This window comes from Hemiscyllium ocellatum, chromosome 23 (genome assembly GCF_020745735.1).
Source record: "Hemiscyllium ocellatum isolate sHemOce1 chromosome 23, sHemOce1.pat.X.cur, whole genome shotgun sequence".
Taxonomy (NCBI): domain Eukaryota; kingdom Metazoa; phylum Chordata; class Chondrichthyes; order Orectolobiformes; family Hemiscylliidae; genus Hemiscyllium; species Hemiscyllium ocellatum.
Window position 1 is genome coordinate 40285525 of NC_083423.1, and position 20692 is coordinate 40306216.

General features: G+C 40.7%; 1 protein-coding gene across 1 annotated transcript in view; it reads right to left on the reverse strand.

Annotated features, from left to right (window-relative positions):
- Positions 1-20692, reverse strand: part of ccdc87 (coiled-coil domain containing 87) — a 90027-nt gene that overhangs the window by 11608 nt on the left and 57727 nt on the right. The window contains exons 14-17 of the mRNA XM_060842563.1: positions 18497-18612; positions 8859-8866; positions 6199-6369; positions 64-178 (exon numbers count right to left, since the gene is read on the reverse strand). Of these exons, the coding sequence (XP_060698546.1) occupies positions 64-178; positions 6199-6369; positions 8859-8866; positions 18497-18612 (410 nt within the window). The remainder of the gene's footprint in view (positions 1-63; positions 179-6198; positions 6370-8858; positions 8867-18496; positions 18613-20692) is intronic.

Genomic DNA, 20692 nt, shown 5'->3' on the forward strand with positions numbered 1-20692 from the left:
TCCTGTTTCTGCAGTGTAATGATTTTATGAGACTTTTCATCATTTGACCTCTCCAAAGCCTACCTTTTACAAAAAATCGATTAGGGTTTGATGCAAATCTCTCAAATTGTTCAAGTTTACTCAAAATGCACTCTCGCTCTTTAATCAGTTTTACAGCTGCTTCCCACGCCTCCAGAGCCTAAAACAAAGAAGGAAAGATATGCAGTTCTTACTATTATACCAAATATACTGAATTTATGTATGATCAGTACTATGAATGAGGGAAATAAGTGTGATAATAGTTAGCTTCATTCCTTTTCACTGTAGAATGTATTTTCGATCACCACCATCCCTGTAGCTACCTTAAAACATGGCCAACTCTTGCCGTTTCCTACCTTGAATTTCATTCTCTATTCTCACTGAGGGCACTTAAAAAGCGCTCCTTTGTGGCCTTTCAAGGTTTAATAAGAATGTATTGGGTTATTTCAAGGTTAAATGTGCTTGCTCAGCACAGTAGCACTGTTTTACAGAATTTAGATAAGGTTATGCAACTTTGCAAAAATAAAGTTTTTAATTAGTGAATTTGGGAGCTGGACTATATGATATTAAATTATATTATATTCATAGTCACTATGGCAATTTCCATAGTGATAGGATATATGCTAAAAGCATTGAGGGCATACTAATTATTTTTGGCACTTAGCACAAAAGGCTTTTGTAACAGACATTTATATTCCAGTGTCGAATGTGCAAATGCACTAATAAAAATAAAATTTGTCTGTGCTCAAAATAAAATCACAATTTAAAATTATGGATCAGACAGTTCATCGCTATAAATGAAGTTATCATTGATCATTTTCCACAGCTCTTCTAACTGAAAGACAATGATGATGAGATTTAGAAGCACACTAATACTAAACAAAATCTTCGTGACATTTCATACCATGTTCTAGTACCATCTTTAGGTTAAGTGTGGTCTGAATGAGAGGAAGAACTGCAACACTGGGTTCAGAAAAGTCTGAGAGAATATGAATATCGGAGCATTAGAGCACAGTGCTGAAGCAAAATGTCGGAATTTGCTTCGAGACAGGTGTTATAGCCACAAAAGGAATAATGGTGTAAAGGGAGATTATAGCACACAGATGGCCTGAAGATCATCCAACAGGGATTCTATATTCCACAGGTATCAAATCTTTATAGCATGATGAGTAATTAAGGATAAACTCGGAAAATAGACACCTGGATTTTCAGATGGCCAGACAGTTGTTAAGCCAGTGTAAATAGCACCTTGGTGTTTTGATCGGGAGGGTTTATGGCTACTGGACCAGATGTGTTGAGTGTGTCCTGCCCAGAGGCAGGTTCCTCAGCTTGAGGAAGGCTGACAGTGACATGCAGGATGGAAGTGGAAAGTGCAGCAACATCTGGACCGTTTTAAGAGGTACTTAAATGTGATTTCTCTTCTGGCTGAATGCCTACTGGAACAACCCTGTCTCTTTATGAGCAAGGAGCATCTGGAGTGAGGTCAAGATGCCTCGTTATGCTGTTGCGTTACTGTTGGTGCTGTAATACAATGTCGTCTGTTCACATAACCAGCAGTCACCGACTGTGCTTGACCTGCCTCTCCACAGCCACCAACTTGTCCATGGAGGAAGCACAGCATACAGTGTTGGTGACTCCTCCAATATTTACCCAATGCCTCTGTCAAATCTGCCTACTCCAGTGTCTTCTCGTGCATTTTAATGAAGTTGTTAATTGCCAAGATCAGGGGTCCTCATCTGCCTGAGGCTGAACAGGTGCCTGTTGTCTGGCAGTCCTCAGAGAATGCTCCTGACTGGAAGCAAGCTAAAAGGGAGCATGTAACTGGAGGAGTAGCCAGGGCAGGAGGTAGAAACCTGTGATTGGAGGAGCAATTGTGGATGTTATCAAGGTCAGAGCAAATCAAGCGGAGCTGTCGCTCTGTCTGCTTGAGCGAGATGACTGCCTAATAGGCTGTGCCCTGAGTTTCAGCTGGAAAGTTGGAGCAGAGGGTGTGAAGTGTGGCAGGATGGAGCAATCCAACTGGTGGGGAAGGTCCAGTACAAGTCCAAGGGAAACATTCCCATCCTGACCCAGCTCCAGTTCCAATTCCTCAGCTCCATCTTGGCCGTCTTCTCTATCTGCCCCAAAGTGGAAACGGACTTCAGAGAGACCACTGATTCCTTCTCCATATGGTGGAGGAGACTGGCCAGGGGCTGGGATCTTGTGGCTACTCATGGGGTTTTCACCCCCAAGTAATGATCACATTAGCTTGAAGCTGAGACATCACATATGAGGTGGTGGTGGTTTGGAATTGTGGTAGAGTTGGAAAGAATGGGCACAGTGCAGGCTAGCCTAGTTTTGAAGAAAGTTTCTGCAAACTACAGAATTAAAGGAACAATGTTGTGAGAATTAACCACTTTCCAGTTCATTACAACATGTCTTGGACAACTGTATTTCATCTCTGCCAATTGATGCTGGAGGTTGAGAAATTTAAAGTTTAGGATATAAATTTTTTAGGATAAATTTTTTTTTGGAAACAAAATATTGATCAGTTACAATATTGTGAGGCAAAGTTTAGTTCTAAAAGTCCAAGGTAATTAACAGTAATGCAACAGAACAAATATTTTGTGCCAATAAAATTGAACATCGTTACATAACAATGCAGCTTAAGATCTCATCAGTAAAGTACTTTACATTACATTGTGAAGAAGAATGCCCATTTGGGAAGTTTGAATAATAGACAAAATAACTTCCATTTTCAAAACATTGGGGAAGTGAACTAGTGTGGAGTAATCAAATTCTAAACAGCTGAAATTCCATACAACATTTTGTGTTCTTTATATTGTAGTATAAGTCATTACTAGGGTCTACAATTTAAAGGACACAATGACTGAACACCCTGAATTTTTCAACTGAAACCTCAATGCTTTTTGAAGTAGCAAATAAAGAGGCAAATAGGGAAATGTCTATGAATGTAAGTTACATAGACTTTCAGAAGGCATCTGATGAGGTTTCTCATCAGATACTGTTTGCTAAAGTTGAAGCTTGTGGGATTGAAGGCAAATTAGCAAGTTGTTGGTGGTAAGAGACAAAGTAGTAATGAGCAAGTGTTGTAAATGGATGGGTATGTCCAGCAGGGTCCACACGGTTTTCTACAGGGGCTTCAATATGTGCAATGAAAATGAAAAATTAGCCTTCAAGAAAATCTCAAAATGAACTCGAGAAAAAAAAAGTATTTTTTGGTAGCCAGAATGCATCAGGTCGGTTTTCCACCTCAGGTGATCTGAATCTTCTCTAATCTTATGTTTATAAGCATGGTTGAGCTGCTGAGGGATAAGCTGACTAAACATGGTTTTTAATCAGTTCCCTGAGAAAAACTCAGAAGGAGAAACATGGCAAGATTTTACAGTGTGTCTTTCAGGATCACAAGTGAGGATGGATTTGATGAAGAAATTATGTCATAAATGTGATTAATTTGCAAAAGTTGGCAATATCTGATGGATAAACTCAGAATGAAAGAGATCAGTGATGGTGGAGGTGGGGCAGGGCAGCGAATGGAAAAATCAGGTCAGATCACAGTGGAACTGTTGATCACAAAGATAGAATTACTTAGTGATGGTAGTGAGGCAGCCCAGCACATGAAGGAATATAAAGTGCTAAGAATGGACATGTGGATTCAGGAGAAGTACTGTATGAGGCAGTCCCATTAGGGAGTAGACACATGATCAAAGTCTGGCAGGACAGAGGAGGTCTTGGATGTCCAATAGCAACCTCAGGAAACTGGTACGGTTACAAAACATTAGGAATGATAATTTTCAAAGTAGTATTTAGTTCTAACTGCTAACTGGCATACTGGAGGCCATGAAATTTTAAACTCCTCCACAGCAACACTTGGTGGCTAAATCTTGCAACTGCATGTGGAAGAGTTTATTAAAACTCACCATTACTACCAAAAGGCAGTTACTGCATTTCACACGTGTATGTGGCTGGTAAGTTGTGACACATTGAATGGTGAAGATACTAGTTAGATGTCACCTACAGGTATTATAGATAGATAAGTTTCTTCTATGATGTGATTCTATATTGTATTGAAAAGATTAATGTCATCCAATGCATGTACACAATTTAAATATAAAATAGATAAGATCATTAGCACTCTACAGTTATTTCATTAGCAAATCCTACATTTTGAGGAGAACAAATGGCAATTCAGAGAGCATTAATAACTGGTATATTTGGAGCAACTGTACACAGATCCATTTCTTTAAATATGCTGTCGTTGACCTCTCCTCAAAAAAATCCGTCAACTCCACAGTCCTTCCAAACTACAGGCCCATCTGAAACATCCCATGATTCTGCAAAATCATGTGCTGTCACCGCCCAAATCTATGCCCTTATTTCCTGAAATTTTCCATCTGAATTCACTTTATCAGATTTCCAGCTGTGCTGCAGTACCAAAATGGCTCTTACTAAGATCATAAGAAATTTCAAATACAACTGTGACAAAGATAAACTTTCCCTGCTCATCCTTTTGACCTGTCTGCAGTCTTTGACACATTGACTACACCATCCTCCTCCAACCCTTTGTCACTGCCATCCAGCTGAATGGGACTGGTCTCAAGTTCCAATCTTATCTATCTAAGTGTATTCAGAGTTTCCATTGCAATGATTTATCATTCTGCTCCTACACAATCACTTCTGTAGTCAACTCCTTGATACTCTGCTATTTCTCCCAAGAAAACACAGTATTAGTTTCACACACATGTTGATGAAACCGAGCTTAATCTCAATATTACTTCTCTAAGCACTTCCACTGCTGCTAAATGATCAATATTGACAATATTCTAATTTTAAAATTCTCATCTTTATTTCCAAGTCCCTCCTTGGCCTTGTCCTTCCCTATCTCTGTGATCCCCTCCAGTCCCAAAACACTCCAAGATATCTGTGCCTCTTGAGCATCCCTGATTTTATTTTTGTTCCATTATTGCTGGCTGCACATTTAGTCAGTGAGTCCCCACGCTCTGGAATTCCCTTCCTATGTTTCTCCACCTCATTATTTTGCTTTATTCTTTTCAGATTTCCTTAAAACCTATCCTTATAACCAAGGTCTTAGTCATCTGGCCTGTAGTTTAGTGCCATAATTTGTTTTACAATACTAGTCTGAAGTACCTTGAAATGATTTATCAGATTAAAGATATTAGATAATGCATAGCTGTCGTAATATCAAAAAAGTCAAGGCCCTGCACAAAGTCTTGGTGGCCCAAACAGTTTTGGATGCAGTGAGACTGACTGCAATTTAATTAAGTATTGTATAGGATCCAGTTTTTAATAAATGCTTAGAAATGTGCAAAGATTTGTTATCAAATCCTAGAAGTCACAGTTGCAATCACATGACTTCAACCCATGCGGCACCAAAACTTAGGGGTAAAAATTTGCAACAACATATTATTTGCATTGTTCTGTCAGGATTTTAGGAGAAAGGCGTAATCCTGTGTTGATGTCACAGAGTTGCTCCGCACTGGCCATTAATCATATAATGAGTGGAGTTAGAGAGGAGTGAGAGAAAAACACATGGACAGCTAAGCAGAAGCCTAAAGTCCAGCCATGAGAATGGCAGAAACATGTAGAGAGAAGCATGTGAAACAGACTGACAAGCACATGTTATAGAATTTATGCAATAATCTTTCAATAACATAACAGTAAGATTAGAACCTGGCATATGTCTGAATACCATTTAGCGTAGCGATTAGTTTTTGTATTTAATAACTAGTGGCACAAAGAAGCATAAGTCTGAAGATAGTTCTTGACCTTGCTTTTTCCTTGATCACATTAAGCCACAAATCTAGGAAGTTTGTGTGTCAGACTTTTTCAGAGGAGCCATGATGTGGAGGTGCCAGTGTTGGACTGGAGTGGGGAGTGGACAAAGTTATAAATCACACAACACCAGGTTATAGTTGGACTATAACCTGTTTGACTATTACCTGGTGTTGTGTGATTTATAATTTTTTCAGGGGATACAGAGCTTTGTAAATGAGCATTGGAAGGTTCAGCAGATATTTCTTAGAAATGCTTAGTGATGTTACACCATAAAACTATTAAAAGCTAGATACGCACAGATTTCCTTCAAAAAGAATATATGTATGCACACAATATTTATGGTAAAAGATGCTGAACCAACTTAAGCCTATTCTATCCACATACCTTTGAAACACGAATTTTGTGTTTAAATGAACTGTATTTAATAGCCATATCAAGACGTTCCGAATCAGGGATGTACAGATTGGTCCAAATATGTTGCAGTCTATTCTGGATCTCCTCTAGATTTTCTAGGTAAGGTTTCTTCCCAAGCCGCTTCTGAACCTCTACATACTCCTATTATGAGAAGAGGGTGAAATGGGGTTTGAGGAATAATTTAAAAATGCAGATAGAGTTTGTCCTTTTTTTCACACACACTTGAGGCATTTTTATTAAAGAAACCACAGCACCCTTCATTCAAAAGCTTGGATTTATCGATTTTATCCCGTTCTGAGCGATTCGGTCCTGTAGTTTAATTGATAGTATTTTCTGCTTGCATTTAGGAGGTATACAGCATTCAATGTTGTAGAGAATGGGACAGGATAAGATTTTCTGATATTCTTTCCAGTGAGGCACTACTGGTGACAGTATGGTTGAGATTACAAATTCACAAATCAACAGCTCAACATGAAGTTACTGTGTATCTAGTTGAAGAAAAAATAATCAGAAATAGTTAAAAAGTCAAAAGGATTTCTGAAAGGAAAATCATATCTAACAAACCTGATGAGTGTTCTTTTGATAAATATAGGTGGTAGAAAAAATGCAATCAATATGATGTGCATGATTTTTCACACAGGAGGCTATGAAGATCAAATGCATAATTAGGAAACAATGGAAAACTAGATGAAAATCTGGATTGAAGGAGGAAAAAAGGGTACTATGGAGTATTGGAGTTATTGGAAGCAGTGTGAAAGCATTCAAAAGGGTTTGGTTTTGAACTTTATTTTTTATTGTTACATGATGATTTATAAGTTCAATCAGAAACAATGGATTCCATATTTGCAGACAATATTCAGTTTTTAAGAGGCAATGTTAATTATTCTGAAAACTAAAGGGAGGCACAAAACAATACAGGTTTATTGACATGATGCCAATATTAAACATTGGAAGGTTGAATGAAATTGTTCCAGAGAACTTATCTCCGTTCATCTAAAGCCGTAGCTTGCTAACAATCATCTATGTAGGTTTACAGACAATGATCACTGCACTTAAAACCTGAACTAGCCATTGGGAAGACACATGACAAGAAGAAGTCTCACTCATCTTTGGAGGTGATAAGGCAAGAAGTGAATGCTGTTAAAAATATATATGATTTTATTATTAGAGGAATCCATATTGCAAGGGAGTTACGTCAAAACTTTATAAGGTGAAGCCCGAGCTGGTATACTGAGTCAAACTATGTACCCCATATGTGGGAAAGAAAGTCAAGGCTATGGAGAGAGTGTAGAGGAGATAAACTCGAACACTAACAAAGATGAGGAATTTCAGTTATGTGGAAAGACTGGAGAAGTTAAGGTTGTTCTCCTTAGGTCTAAGATAAGATTTAATAGAAATATTCAAAGTTGTGAAAGATTTTGATTGAATAAATGAGGAGAAACTTTTCAATGACAGAAGGGTCTGTAACCAGAAGACACAGATGATAGGGAAGTCACTGCAGCCTTCCTTTAAAGATCCTTAAAGATACACAGTTTCTTTAAAGGTCCTTCTGTACTGTTCGATTCTATTTTATATACATATAACATGATTTGGAGAAATGAACAGGGCTATGGATTAATGACAATTGTTCATATGGCAAACAAATATCAAAATCTTCTTGTTAAATCCCACGGCCTGTTTTATGTTATTTCTTTGTAATTCTCTGAGAAATAGCACTCCGAGAGTGCATCAAATGTGGAGTGTGGTGCCAAACCAATCTATTTCTTGAGTAAGCTCTTCTATTATGAAGTATAGCCAAAATCCTTTCCAACTTTACAGGTCCTTGTTCAAAAATTGAATAGTCAAAACTACCTTAAATTAAGTGTTAATAAAATCAAAGACAACAATGTCCCAATTTAATCAGCAAAGATGTAGTAACATACATAGTAACAATCTTTGCCAATTACCTCTGACTGCAAACAATAATTTTGAGCAATTACGTATTTAATTGAGAATATAGATATTTTTTAATTAATCTGTTCAGAGATGTTAATACATTTGCTGCAAGTGGACAACTGCTTTTCAACTCTCATCTCTGAGAGTTGATCTTTAAGAACCTGTACCCAAGTATTCTAAGCTAAGTGAAGAAAAGTGCAGCCCTATGGAGAAAATATATACATATCCCATGAGGTTTACCTAAATTTTGTCCTCTTCATACGGATCATTTAGCAGTTTAATTTGAAGTCTCTTAGGGATATTGACTTGTCGAAACACATATTCACACCTCAGAAAAACTCTAATAAAAACACCTTGATGATTAATTGATCCAACTGTAACTTCTAATTTATTAAAAATGAAAGAGTGCAAATAGCTTCAGCAGTGAAGAGAACGTTATTGATAACTTCAATTACAGCAATTTAAAATTCTTGCATGCTGCTATGTTAGTAAGCATTCCCTGAAATGAGTAAGTTTATTAATATTCTCTGTTTGTCATGATTATGACATGTGCGTTGAAATATATATGGATTTATTTTAATCTAGGTTATCTCAAGGCACTTAGACCTCTGGTATATGATTATCTGCATTATAACAGGATGTAAAATGATATGACACAAAAGTCATTGCCTCTCACCTGCAGTGGACAACCTTACCTTGGCAACTGTAAAGACAAAAGAAAAGAAAATGACCAAACCAATACTAAAATAAAACAATTCTATATTTCCTTTAGCCTTGAAGTTATATATCACAGATAACTGCAGACAATAAAGAACAAACTCGTCAAGAGGTCTCAGCTATCTGTAAGAATAATAGGGTGGTTATTATTTAACTTTCCAAACAAAGACTGGGACTGCCATAGTGTTAAAGGCTTAGATGGAGAGGAATTTCTAAAGTGTGTATAAGATAATTTTCTGATTTAGTATGTGGATGTACCTACTAGAGAAGGTGCAAAACTTGACCTACCCTTGGGAAATAAGGCAGGGCAGGTGACTGAGGTGTCCGTGGGGAGCACTTTGGGGCTAGCGACCATATTCTATTTGTTTTAAAATAGTGATGGAAAAGGATAGACCAGATCTAAAAGTTGAAGTTCTAAATTGGAGAAAGGCCAATTTTGATGGCATTAGGCAAGAACTTTCGAAAGCTGATTGGGGACAGATGTTCGCAGGTAAAGGGACGGTTGGAAAATGGGAAGCCTTCAGAAACAAGAGAACGAGAATCCAGAGAAATTATATTCCTGTCAGGGTAAAAGGGAAGGCTGGTAGGTATAGGGAATGCTGGATGACTAAAGAAATTTAAGAGATTGGTTAAGAAAAAGAAGGAAGCATTTGTCAGGCACAGACAGGAAAGATCGAGTGAATCCTTAGAAGAGTATAAAGGAAGTAGGAGTATATTTAAAAGGGAAATCAGGAGGGTAAAAAGGGGACATGAGATAGCTTTGGCAAATAGAATTAAGGAGAATTCAAAGGGATTTTACAAATACATTAGGGACAAAAGAGTAATGAGGGAGAGAATAGGGCACCTCAAAGATCAGCAAGGCCGCCTTTGTGTGGAGCGACAGAAAATGGGGGAGATACTAAATGAATATTTTGCATCAGTATTTACTGTGGAAAAGGATATGGAAGATATAGACTGTAGGGAAATGGATGGTGACATCTTGCAAAATGTCCAGATTTCAGAGGAGGAAGTGCTGGATGTTTTGAACACACATAAAGGTGGATAAATCCCCAAGACCTGATCAGGTGTACCGAGAACTCTGTGGGAAGCTAGAGAAGTGATTCCTGGGCCTCTTGCTGAGATATTTGTATCATTGATAGTCATAGGTGAGGTGACGGAAGACTGGAGGTGGACAAATGTGGTGCCACTGTTTAAGAGGTGTGGTAAGGACAAGCCAGGGAACTATAGACCAGTGAACCTGACCTCGATAGTGGGCAAGTTGTTGGAGGGAATCCTGAGGGACAGGATGTACATGTATTTGGAAAGGCCAGGACTGATTAGGGATAGTCAACCTGGCTTTGTGCGTGGGAAATCATGTCTCACAAACATGATTGGGTTCTTTGAAGAAGTAACAAAGGAGATTTATGAGGGCAGAGCGATAGATGTGCTCTATATGGACTTCAGTAAGGCTTTTGATAAGGTTCCCCATGGGAGACTGATTAGCAAGGTTAGATCTCACGGAATAAAAGGAGAACTAATGATTTGGATACAGAACTAGCTCAAAGGTAGAAGACAGAGGGTGGGGGTGGAGGGTTGTTTTTCAGACTGGAGGCCTGTGACCAGTCGATTGCCACAAGGATCGGTGCTGGGTCCTCTATTTTCTGTCATTTACATAAATGATTTGGATGTGAGCATAAGAGGTACAGTTAGTAAGTTTGCAGATTACACCAAAATTGGAGGTGTTGTGGACAGTGAAGAGGGTTACCTCAAATTACAACAGGATCTGGACCAGATGGGCCAATGGGCTGAGAAGTGGCAGATGGAGTTTAATTCGGATAAATGCGAGGTGCTGCATTTTGGGAAAGCAAATCTTAGCAGGACTTATACACTTAATGGTAAGGTCCTGGGGAGTGTTGCTGATTAAAGAGACCTTGGAGTGCAGGTTCATAGCTCCTTGAAAGTGGAGTCGCAGGTAGATAGGATAGTGAAGAAGGCATTTGGTATGCTTTCTTTTATTGGTCAGAGTATTGAGTACAGGAGTGGGGAGGTCATGTTGCGGCTGTACGGAACATTGGTTAGACCACTGTTAGAATATTGCATGCAATTCTGGTCTCTTCCTATCGGAAAGATGTTGTGTAACTTGAAAGGGTTCAGAAAAGATTTACAAGAATGTTGCCAGGGTTGGAAGATTTGAGCTATAGGGAGAGGCTGAACAGGCTGGGGCTGTTTTCCATGGAGCATCGGAGGCTGAGGGGTGACCTTATAGAGGTTAACAAACTTATGAGGGGCATGGATAGGTAAATAGGCAAAGTCTTTTCGTTGGGGTCGGGGAGTTCAGAACTAGAGGGCATACGTTGAGGGTGAGAGGGTAAAGATATAAGACACCTAAGGGGCAACATTTTTCACACAGAGGGTGGGACAGGTATGCCAGAGGAAGTGGTGGGGGCTAGTACAATTGCAACATTAAAGAGGCATTTGGATGGGTATATCAAAAGGAAGGGTTTGGAGGGATATGAACCGGGTGCTGGCAGGTGGGACAAGATTGGGTTGGGATATCTGGTCAGTGTGGACAGGTTGGACCGAAAGGTCTGTTTCCATGCTGTACTCTCTATGACTCTATGACATGATATGCAATGAGATCCATGCTTCTATTAGAAGTGCATCCACTTTGCATTAAAGCCCCAAGTGCGTATGTTGCATCCTTGAATGCAACATCACAAGTGACCAACCTCTACAGTTTATAAAAACTAATAAGGCAGGAGAGGTGCCAGGAGACTGTCATGCATCATTGCAGACATTCACCCCAAGCATGACGAAGAAGGAGAAATTGGTGATCTGCCTTATAGGCAGGGATCTGGAGGTCAGTGGTAGATGATGTGTTATGGAGAAAGCCATGACACAAGACTCTGCCAGCCTGGCTCAAGTGTGCCACCCTGCGCAGTGCGATCTCTATAGTCCAGAGGAATGCCCAGCGATAATGAAAGAAGGTTGATATATTTCTCTGCTCCGAGGAGAAAGTGAGGACTGCAGATGCTGGAGATCAGAGCTGAAAATGTGTTGCTGGAAAAGCTCAGCAGGTCAGGCAGCATCCAAGGAGCAGGAGAATCGATGTTTCGGGTATAAGCCCTTCTTCAGAAACATTGATTCTCCTGCTCCTTGGATGCTGCCTGACCTGCTGCGCTTTTCCAGCAACACATTTTCAGCTCATATTTCTCTGCTCCACCACCAGCTTCTGCTACTGCACCTGCCTCCCAACTCATGCTACCATGCTTACTATCCTCCCTCACTTGAATCTTCCCATATCAACATATCTCATACATGCACATATCCAGCACTCCCCTGCCATGAACTCTGCACTGCCTACTCATTCATTCACCTGGATTTGCCGCACCACATTTCCCCCACCTGCACCAGCACAAGAAGTGTATCTCACTCAGACCCTCAATCAAAAGTTATTTTGCTAAATCCCTCACTTTCTCTCCTTTCAAGAGAAAACAGCCTTGAAAGGGCAGACGGTCAAGAGCTGTATATTCACCTCCTCGCTCGCTATGAGGCGAGGATATTAGGGCAGACCAGAGAATGCTGAGACCACTCAATGTGGAAACCTCCATGTCCTGGCACTGATGCCTCAACTTTTACCCCTGGGTTACAGCATTATCTCTTTTGGACAAACCTCAATGGGGTGTCTAGTGTTCATTGTCAAGAGGCCTGTCCAGCAAAACATGCCTTCCTCCAGCTTAGAAGGAAACAGCACAAACACGTCAGAGGATACACCTTGTGAGCAATTCAATGCCATGCCTCCACCAGCTGGTAAAGGAAAAAACACACCAGGTAACTCGGAGGACTGTCAGAAACCAAAGACATGTTCAGCTCAAGTTGTTGGTGATTAAGAACTTAATTAAAATGCAGACAGGTTTGTCAGAGGCACTGGACAACCTGGTACAAATGTTGCAGGTTTGGCCCCACTCATTTGCATCATGCTGACTCTAGCATGCAAGCATCTGACTGCCTCTATTGTCAGATTGGCAGTTGCTATGGGCAGCCGGGTCCGGAACTCAGAGTTTGCTGGATTTACTCCATCACTCCACCTGTTGATCCTCAGCACCAATGCAAGGAGATAAGGAGATGATGGCCCCAGAAATTTCCTCTCAGGATACACCAGAAGTAGTCAGGCTATCCATCTCCACCCTTCCTTCCACTCTGTGAGATGTCATGCTGAGGAGGGCGCACTTCCCTCAAGGCAATATGTCTAGGCCGTCCATATAAAAGGACTCCAAGGTCGCCCGACCAAATTTCCAAGGCCAACAGCTCCAATGTAGGACAGGTTCCCTACATCCCAACTGCAGAACCTGGAATTGCACTGAGACATAGTGTGAGGGAAAGAAAGAAGATGACATTCTGAGGAACAGAAGATCCAAGGTGTGAAGTGAACAGCTCCTGCAACCACGTGTAGGCAATGAATAAATCATCAGTTGCTGCTACTTTGGCACCTAGACTCCATTTTTCCAAGTAGGTAGAATTATGACTGCATCACATTTGGCTGATATTTTTGCATCATGGTTGCCACGGGTGAGGTCCCGGGAGATTGGAGGGTAGCGAATGTTGTGCCATTATTCAAGGGGTACTGCAAAGAAAAGAACTGTAGACCAGTAAGCTTAACACCTGTGGTGGGTAAGTTACTTGAGAAGATTCTGAGGAATAAGATGTACATGTATTTGGAAATACAGGATTTGATTAGGAGTAGTCCACGTGGCTTTGTGAGTGGGAGATCATGCCTCACAAATTTGTTAGAGTTCTTTGATGAAGTAACCAGGAAGGCTGATGAGGGCAGGGTGATAGAAGTAGTCTATATGGATTTCATTAAGGCCTTTGATAAGGTTCCATTTGGTAAGCTGCACTGGAAGGTTAGTTCACATGGAATATAGGGCGAGCTAGCAAATTGGATACAAAATTGGCTTGATAGTAGGAAGCAGAGAGTAATAGTGGAAGGATGCTTGTCAGACTGGTGGTGTACCTCAGAGATTGGTGTTGGGCCCATTGCTGTTTGTAATCTATATCAATGATTTGAATGAGAATGTACAAAGCATGATAAGTAAGTTTGCTGACTGAAATTAAAATGGGCAGAATTGTGCATAGTGAAGAAGGTCATCAGAAATTGCAGCAGGAGCTTGATCAGCTGGGGAAGTGGGCCGAGAAATGGCAAATAGACAATTGTGAGGTCTTGCACTTTGTAAAGTCAAATCAAGGTAGGAGTTTCATTGCGAATGGTAGGGGTTTAAGGAGTGTAATGGAACAGAGAGATTTTGGAATTCAGGTTCACAGTTCTCTGAAAGTGGAGTCACAGACATACAGGGTGGTAAAGAAGGCTTTTGGCACACTGGTCTTCATCAGTAAGGGCACTAAACATAGGGGTTGGGAAGTTATGTTGAAGTTGTACAGGACATTGATGAAGCCGCACATGGAGTATTGTGTTCAGTTTTTGTCACCTTGTTATAGGAAGGATGTTATTGAACAGGAAATACTGCAGAAGAAATGTACAAGGATGTTGCCAGGACTCAATAATCTGAGTTATAAGGAGAGGTTGGACAAGCTAGCACTTTTTCTTTAGAGTGTAGGAGACTGAGGGAGGACCTTATAGATGTGTATAAGATCATGAGAGACATGGAGAGGATGAATACATTTAGTCTTTTCCTTAGGGTTGGTGAATCGAGGACTAGAGGGCATCAGTTTAAGGTTAGAGGGGAAAGAATAAAAGGGAACCTGAGGGCAGCCTTTTTACACAGAGGGTATTATACATATGGTATGTACTGTCAGCAGAAATGGTTGAAGTGGGTACATTATGGATTCAGGATTGGCTGTCTGACAGAAGGCAGAGAGTTGGGACAAAAGGTTCTTTTTCGGAATGGCAGCCAGTGACAAGCGGTGTCCCACAGGGTTCAGTGTTGGGGCTGTAGCTGTTCACGTTATACATTAATGATCTGGATGAAGGGAGTGGGGGCATTCTAGCGAAGTTTGCCGATGGTACGAAGTTAGGTGGACAGGCAGATAGTACTGAGGAAGTGGGGAGGCTGCAGAAGGATCTAGACAGTTTGGGAGAGTGGTCCAGGAAATGACTGATGGAATTCAATGTGAGCAAATGCGAGGTCTTTCACTTTGGAAAAAGGAATACAAGCATGGACTACTTTCTAAACGGTGAGAAAATTCATAAAGCCAAAATACAAAGGGATGTGGGAGTGCTAGTCGAGGATTCTCTAAAGGTAAACAAGCAGGTTGAGTCCGTGATTAAGAAAGCGAATGCAATGTTGTCATTTATCTCAAGAGGGTTGGAATATAAAAGCACCGTTGTGCTACTGAGACTTTATAAAGTTCTGGTTAGGCCCCATTTGGAGTACTGTGTCCAGGTTTGGTCCCCACACCTCAGGAAGGACATACTGGCAATAGAGCGTGTCCAGCGGAGATTCACACGGATGATCCCTGGATTGGTAGGTCTAACATATGAGGAATGGCTGAGGATCCTGGGATTGTATTCATTGGAGTTTAGAAGATTAAGGGGAGATCTAATAGAAGCTTACAAGATAATACATGGCTTGGAAAGGATGGACGCTAGGAAATTGTTTCCATTAGGTGAGGAGACTAGGACCCATGAACACAGCCTTAGAATTAGAGGGGGTAAATTCAGAACAGAAATGCGGAGACATTTCTTCAGTCAGAGAGTGGTGGGCCTGTGGAATTCATTGAGTGCAGTGGAGGCCGGGACGCTAAATGTCTTCAAGGCAGAGATTGATAAATTCTTGATGTCACAAGGAATTAAGGGCTACGGGGAGAATGCGGGTAGGTGGAGTTGAAATGCCCATCAGTCATGATTGAATGGTGGAATGAACTCGATGGGCCGAATGGCCTTACTTCCACTCCTATGTCTTATGGTCTTATTAACAAAAAGGCATTTCGACAAATACATGGATAGGAAAGGATTAGAAGGATATGGGCCAAGTGCAGGGAAATGGGGTTACTGTGGACGAACATTTTCATCAGCATGGACCAGTTTGGGCCAAAGGGCCTGTCTCTGTGCTGTAGGACTCTGACTTTATGATGCTATGACATGTATAAGTATGATTTACCTGTTATTTTGCATGATATGTCAGAATTTCTTGGACCAAAGATTTTCAATGCACACAGTTGGCTAATGCCAAAGGGTTACAAAGTGTGTAATGCTCACTGTGTATTTTATCTTCAGTGTATGGGTGTTTGTGTGATGCTGTTGCCCGTTCAAAGGCCTCACATCACTTGAACTTAACGTCCCTCTCTTACAGAATAAAACACATAACCCATCCACTTTGGACGTGGCCACAGCCACCTTCATTTCATTGCACACTAGTTATTGAAGCCCAATGGAGGTCAACAGAAGTTGGTCCTCAAACAGTGGGTCTCAGGGTCTGCCTCTCTGTCTTGTATTACCATATTAAACATTCCCTTCCTGGTAGCCCTCCCCATAGACCTTGCACTTCCCCAATTCCTGACAAAACTCATCTATCATGTCTCCCCATCTTGTCTTCATCTGCACATACCACCACCCCAGCTCCAGATATATAAAGTAACCATGCCAGTATTGTAGTGCACTGTCTCCTCGTGGAAGCCAGGAGTCTTGCTCACCATCAATGACTGTGCCTCTTGCATAACCCATTTCCGTCCCATGCTCTTATTGTTTCTGCCCCCTGACACCCCCCCAACTTTACATATTGAATTGGCCCCTTCAGTATTGTAATCCCTTCTGTATTCCAGCAATATCATTCAAGTCAAAGTGATTAAATACTTTAGCCTCCCTCCCACAGCAACAGCCCCTGATAAACCTTCTTGATTTTTAATGAGTGGATCTAGGACTGACCATGATCCATCCTACTGAGTGACTTAGCCAAACAGTCCTGAATGATGAGTGGCAAGACCCCTGACTTTACATCTAACTATCTTCCCACAAAGGTCAGCACAGTGGTTAACACTGTTGCCTCACAGCGCTAGGGTTCAATTCCAGCCTTGGGTGACTGTCCCTATGGAGCTTGCACATTCTCCGAGTGTTTATGTGGGTTTTTGGCAGGTTCTCTAGATTTCCCCCACAGCAAAAGATGAGCCAACTAGGTGGATTGTCCATGGGAAATTGTCTTGTAGTGTCCAGACTAGGTAAATGAGGGCTTACGGAGATAGTTTGGGGAGTTGGTGTGGGTGGGATTCTCTTTGGAGGTTCAGCGCAGACTCAATGAGCCAAATGGCCTCTCTCTTAACTATTGTGATTGTATGATTCTTCTGTGAACTCTCCTGCTGATTGTACCAGTCCCACATAGCTGACTGGGGCCCAGACCCCAGACTGCAGGGATACAGACACCTGATCTTGACCAATCTACTGACTTTGACAACGAGTCATTACATTACAGCCATCACATAATGCAGGCATGGGACTATCTGCATTGTACGATGTAGCTATAAGTCCAGCCGTGTGACTGATGACTGCTGACAAGCTGCCTGGTCTTGGGTCTGCGCTAAACTGTAAGGTAAGATTGAAATACTGTGGGCCTTTAAAATGTGGTCAAGGGAGCAAAGTACTAGAAGGTGAGGTAGAGATGGTGTAGCCACTGAATGCTAAGACAATAAGCAAGGAGTTTGAGATACAGTCTGGTCCAATTCATGGGCTGGGTGCCTGTCCCTGTTTGCAAAATGACCTTGCAGTAGCATTCTAATGATAGGTGCCAATATAGTATTACATAAGTGTACTATAAATGATATATACCATGATGATGAAATGAGGCTGGCAAGTGCCTGATGCCTATTGACCATCCAGCATACTATGAGATGTTGATCTTGGGTGTTCAAGATGAAGAAGTGGAGGAGAAATGGTTAGCTGGAGTCACAGATACTCATTCTGGCTCTCATGTTGGGAAGTATTAGCAACTCGCTTTTATCCAGCAGGTGGTAATAGAGGTTAATGAGGTGAGATTAACTAATAATGAAGCTGATAATGAGTGATAAACTCTGTTAATGCATCTCTCACTGTTTGCTTACAAGAATCTCATCTCAACATCTGGAATTTAGTTGGAAAGCGTGATTTGCTGCTCTCTATGCAATAAAGGTCTCACTCAATTTATCATGCAATTCTTCCAAATTTCTCAAAATATCCCACTTTGCTCAGGGCCTAGGAAGATTCTGTATCTGGGCGATATTCTTATTTAACCACAAAAACAAGCACCAATACCAAATAGCACGTTCGATGATCCATGTTCGATGATCTATCGAGCCCTATCAGTTGTTGGCTCTGAGCCATGATACAGATTGCGAAACAAACCAACATTTTCTGGTCAATACTCATTAGCCTTCCTCTGGAGGCTTGAGACTGTGGAGTCAGCTCCTGAATCCCCTGGACTAGATCAAGTATACAATCACTTCCTCTGGCTAGATATCTTATTCCACTAGCTTTTCTTAATGCAATCCCAGCCCAATGTTCACATGGTTCTTGTCAATGGGAATATGCAACATTCTTTGTCAACCATGCTCAAACATACTAGGTTGTCACTTATAAAGCTATTTTAGGTATCTCTCTTTGTATAAGATAGGCTACAATAAAAAAAAGGTTTACTGGAAACAAAAATGCTACCTTGTGATTGTGGTTCCTTTCCGAGGCCACCAAGCATTACAGAGTTAATATTCCATGATCCAGCAACAAATTCCTCCTTTTGATGGAGAATTTCTGCAATTTCCATTTCTTGTCTCCTGTTATAGGAAAAAGATAAATTAGATTCTTAGATCCACAATAATGATTAAAAATAGAACCCATTACAGCCAAGATGTTTGGAGTGATATTGACAGCAAACACGCCAGCAGTCACTAGCCTGAGAACTCTGAAAAAGACAGCAATGTCAGCACTGTGCACATGGACAGAATAACAGCATTCACTCCCTAACAGCACTGTGGATCAACCTACAGCACATAGCCTGCAGCAGTTGAAGAATGTAGCTCACTGCCACACTTTCAAGGGCAGCTAGGGATGGACTATAAATGTTAGTGCAGCCAGTAATGCTCACATCTCATTCATGAATAAAAATACAATCACCAGTTACTGTCAGTCATTCTATTCTCCTAAGGAGGGTGTAGTAATGATGATCTCCCAGAGAAAAAATGAAAGTGATCAGGGAATTCATGAAATCTTGCATTTTTTATGATGTTAATCTTGCTGTAAAAACCTTTACAAAGCTCAAGTGTATCTGGGATTTTAAGTGTATCAAGTTCAGTATAACCGCATTCAATCTCAACTGTCCACATTTTATAATTATGTAGTGTCAACTTTCTCCATTATGATAAAGATCAGAACTAAATCTAATTATTCAATTAATCCAATTATAATTATTTATTTTGTTGCAAGAAAATTTAAACTAAAATATGAAATTATTTACTGATTTGTTATTTGTGAGAATGTTTCAATATTCAGCCTTTTTATATTCATTCATGGGGACATGGGAGTTGCTAGCACAGCCAGCATTTATTGTCCACCCTCAAGAAGGTAATAATGGCTGCTTTCTTGAATCACCACAGTCGTTGGGATCTAGGTATACCAACAGTGCAATTAGGAAGTATCTAGGTTTTGATCTGCCGACAGTGAAATATTGACAATATAGTTTCCAGTCAAGATGTTGTGTGGCTTGAGAGAATTTGTGGGTGGTGATGTTCCCATATAACAGCTGCCCTTGTCCTTCTAGGTAGTAGTTTGAAATGCTGTTTAAGGAATCTAAGTGAGTTGCTGGACTGCATCTTGGGGTTGTGTGCATTACATGTCAGTGCTGACTGGAGTCAGTGTTGATAGTGTGGATGGGATTGAAGCAAGTGGTGAGTATTCCGAAAACATGCCTGGCCGAATCCTTTCAATGGTGGACAGGCACTGGGGAATCAGGAAAGGAGTTACTCACAACCTCTGCCTGGCTCTTGTAGTCACAGTATTCAAATGGCTGGTCCAGTTGTTTTTGGTCAATGATATCATCCACAATGTTGGTAGTGGGGTTCGTAATGATGATGTAATGTAATGCCAAGGGAAAATCATCAGATTCTCTCAATTTGAAGATGGTTATTTCCTGGCATTTGTGTGACGCAGATATTAATTGCTACTATCAGTATAAGCCTGGATGCTGACCAGATCTTGCTAAATATGGATATAGGCTGCTTAAGTATCAATATCCAATGAGCAGCAAATAGTGCTGAAAGCTATGCAATCATAGTGAATAGTTCCATTTCTGAACTTCTTATGAATGGAAGTCCATGAATGAAACCATTTGAGAAGATTGGGCCCAAGATACTATTCGGAGGACTTTCTGTGATGTCTTGAGATTGGGATGATTGACTTCTAACAACCAAAACCTTGCTCCATTGTGTTAGAATAGTTTCATCCTAATATGCACTAACACCAATTTCCCAAGGGTTCCTTTGTGCCTTACTTCATCAAAAGCTGCTTTGGCATCAAAGAGTCAATCTTATCTTAACTCTGGAGTTCAGTGTTTTTGTTTGTGCTTAGATTAAGGCTGCAGTAAGTTCAGGATATCAGTGACCCTGCTGGAACCCAAACTGAGTGTTAGTTTGTAAGGTATTCCTGACCAAATACTGCTTTATAGTAGTGTCAATGACACCTGCCATCAATCAAAAGTCAACCAACTATACAACTAATTAATTTGGTTGGATTTACTTCTTTTTTTGTGGACAGGCCTTTCGTGAGCAATCTTCTTTATTATTAGGTAGACATCAACATTATAGCTGTACTGATCAGCTTTGTTAGGGGCTTGAGCACTAATCTTTAGTACAGTTGCTG